At 39.3% G+C, this 2,525-nt stretch overlaps 1 protein-coding gene across 5 annotated transcripts in view; it reads left to right on the top strand.

The window, feature by feature from the left end:
• The window catches only part of nav2a (neuron navigator 2a), a 215,590-nt gene extending 213,928 nt beyond the window's left edge, over positions 1-1,662 (top strand). For all 5 annotated transcript variants that reach the window (XM_014018614.1, XM_014018613.1, XM_014018612.1 and 2 more), the window contains one exon: positions 1,505-1,662. In XM_014018614.1, the coding sequence (XP_013874068.1) occupies positions 1,505-1,631 (127 nt within the window). In that variant the 3' untranslated portion in view covers positions 1,632-1,662. The remainder of the gene's footprint in view (positions 1-1,504) is intronic.
• Positions 1,663-2,525: the final 863 nt, after the last annotated feature.

The following is a 2,525-nucleotide window of genomic DNA, read 5'->3' as shown; positions in this document are numbered from 1 at the left end:
GTGTGTGTGTGTGTGTGTGTGTGTGTGTGTGTGTGTGTGTGTGTGTGTGTGTGTGTGTGTGTGGTCATCTCCAAGGTGACTTTACACTGTGATGATTGATGCAGACCACCTAAAAGTCCCTCAGTATTTTAAACTCTCCCAAATATCTATTGCATGCTTTTAATCCCGTCTCACATTAAAAACTCCTCAAACAGCAGTGGAGGTCTTGTTGGGCTTTATGTGTAAAGTTGTGATTAATAAACAGCAGCAGGGAATTTTTTTCAAATGTTTAATGATCAACRGATTATGTTTAACATTTACAGGTTATTTGAAATGTTTCGCTTTAACTTTTACTGAATAGGAATTCTTTTTCCCCCTGAAATGATATTTTCAAAAAAAAAAAAGCAGCTGAGAGTTTATCTTTTTGCTTGAAATTATCCACTTTTCTACTAGAAATTTGCAATAATCTACTGGGAACTGCAATATTATCAAAAGATCTACATGTTTATGCACATTTTACTCTGAGTTTAACTTTTGTTAGTGTTTGTTTCTTTTATATTTGCTGTTAAAACTTTAAATTTCATTATACATGTCAAACAAAATCCTCCCAGATGGTTCAGTGTGACAGCATATTACTGTACACAAAGAGCCTCTGTCTGCAGGTTACACTGTATGCTGTATATACATTTAGGTATAGATGTGTACATGTGTGTGCACAGTGCTGCTGATAGCACTGAAAGTATTTTAGCGGTCAGTTTATTTTTCTTCCTGTAACTGCAGGAGCAGAATCTGCACAGATGCACAGAGAAAACATTCACCATTAAGACGTTTGAGCGTCGACTTTAAATCAGTAAAYGTTGCTTTAAGTTACGCCTGAGCAGAATGGGTCAACATTCAAATCCATTAGTGATCTCCTCTGCAGGGAAATCGTTGTGGACTGAGTTCGTGTTGTTTTAGTTTGGCTGGGACTGTTTCAGTGCCTCAGTATGAGTTTCAGACTGTAACGGTCAGTTTTTACTCCTTATTCAACAAATCAGATTTTCCGTTATAAAAGGAAATGAATGCCCTGCCTTCTGTTTACACTTCTGTTATATTTATACTCTTTTTTTTAGTTTTCTGTTACTCCCTCCATCAATATCTGCCAGCGCGGAGCACAGCTGGAACCAGAGTCTGTGATGAGTTCACATCCTGTAGAGTAAAGAACAGACTCATCCTCTGTCTGCTGAGCAGCTCCTTCTACTAAAGACTGCTGCTGTTCACCACATGAGAGAACTCTCTGCCTTCGCTCCGTCTCCTGCCTCCTGTCTCCTGTGTTTGTGTGGGAGCTTTTTTAGCCCTGATTGATGGGAGCTTTGCCTCAACCAGAAAACTAGATGGATGTGGGTTCTACCTTCTGGAGACGAATTAAAAATAAATGCATTCACGAGGAAAAAAAGACTGCCTTAAAGTGTTGTACTGCTAAACTCTGAAGACTGTTTATCTCTGTTTTTTAATTGCTCTGTGTGCGATGTGTTTTGTTTTGCAGCTACATGACTGACGGAGGTTTGGGGCTTTACACTCGTCGCCTGAACCGACTGCCTGACAGCATGGCTGCCGTCCGAGAGACGCTCCATCGGAATACGTCGTCAGGACAAGGAGACGGAGACAGGTAGGACTATAAAATCTTATTTTTCCTCCTGACACTTATGGAGTGGTCCCTGTCACTACAGAAGTGATGTCTGTGGTGCAGTTTTGCTTAGTTTGTAAAGTAAATCTTGTGATTCTTTTATGGATTAGGGTTGTGTTTTCTGTTTTTGCAGTTATCTGTGTTAAAAATAGAAATGGTTTGTTCTCACAGTGTAGAAACAATAAGTGTGATAGCAGCACAATGAAGTCCACAGGATTGTAAAACACAGGTTTTAGTGTGAATAAAAGTCATGTAAAAACTGTAAAATGCCATGTTCATGGATTAAACATGAGGTTTTGACACACATAGCAGGAATTTTTGTTTTGAGGCATAAAGCAAACAAAAAAGCAATGACAGAGGAAGCTATTATTTATTGCATTATGACCCAGTTACAGTCCTTTTAGCTACTCTTAAAATGAAAAACATCATGTAGAATCTGATAATCTGGAAAAAATCAAGATCTTGCCGAAATTAAAACACACCACTGACATTGCACAATTTAGATATGAACTCARTCCTGTTGTTACTTGTGCAATGCAGCAGTGCAATATGCACACTGCTGTTCTGCTCTTTCAGAGGTTTTCTTTTTATTTCACACTTTTACACATTAGCATGCTCTAARGTTAAAAGATGAGCCCAGTTTATTTGCATTTGTCAAACTTTCCAAAGTATTCCGTGTCAGCATGAGTAATTTATTCAAAGGCTTCGGCCTTTGTCCTGTCACCGAGCTGCAGAAGGATTTTGTTCCTGGCTGGTTGACAGACGGAAATGAATGAAGGCTGAGCAGAACCCCACCATGGTGCACAAGAAGAATGGGGGGTGGAAAGACAGACAGTGGGGGGAGGGAATGAGCTTAATATGAAAATAGACTGCAGATTGG

The sequence above is a fragment of the Austrofundulus limnaeus genome, unplaced genomic scaffold (genome assembly GCF_001266775.1).
Source record: "Austrofundulus limnaeus strain Quisiro unplaced genomic scaffold, Austrofundulus_limnaeus-1.0 Scaffold197, whole genome shotgun sequence".
In the NCBI taxonomy this organism is placed as follows: Eukaryota; Metazoa; Chordata; class Actinopteri; order Cyprinodontiformes; family Rivulidae; genus Austrofundulus; species Austrofundulus limnaeus.
Note: the sequence above shows the minus strand (reverse complement) of the source record. Positions and strands in the feature narration are given on the sequence as shown.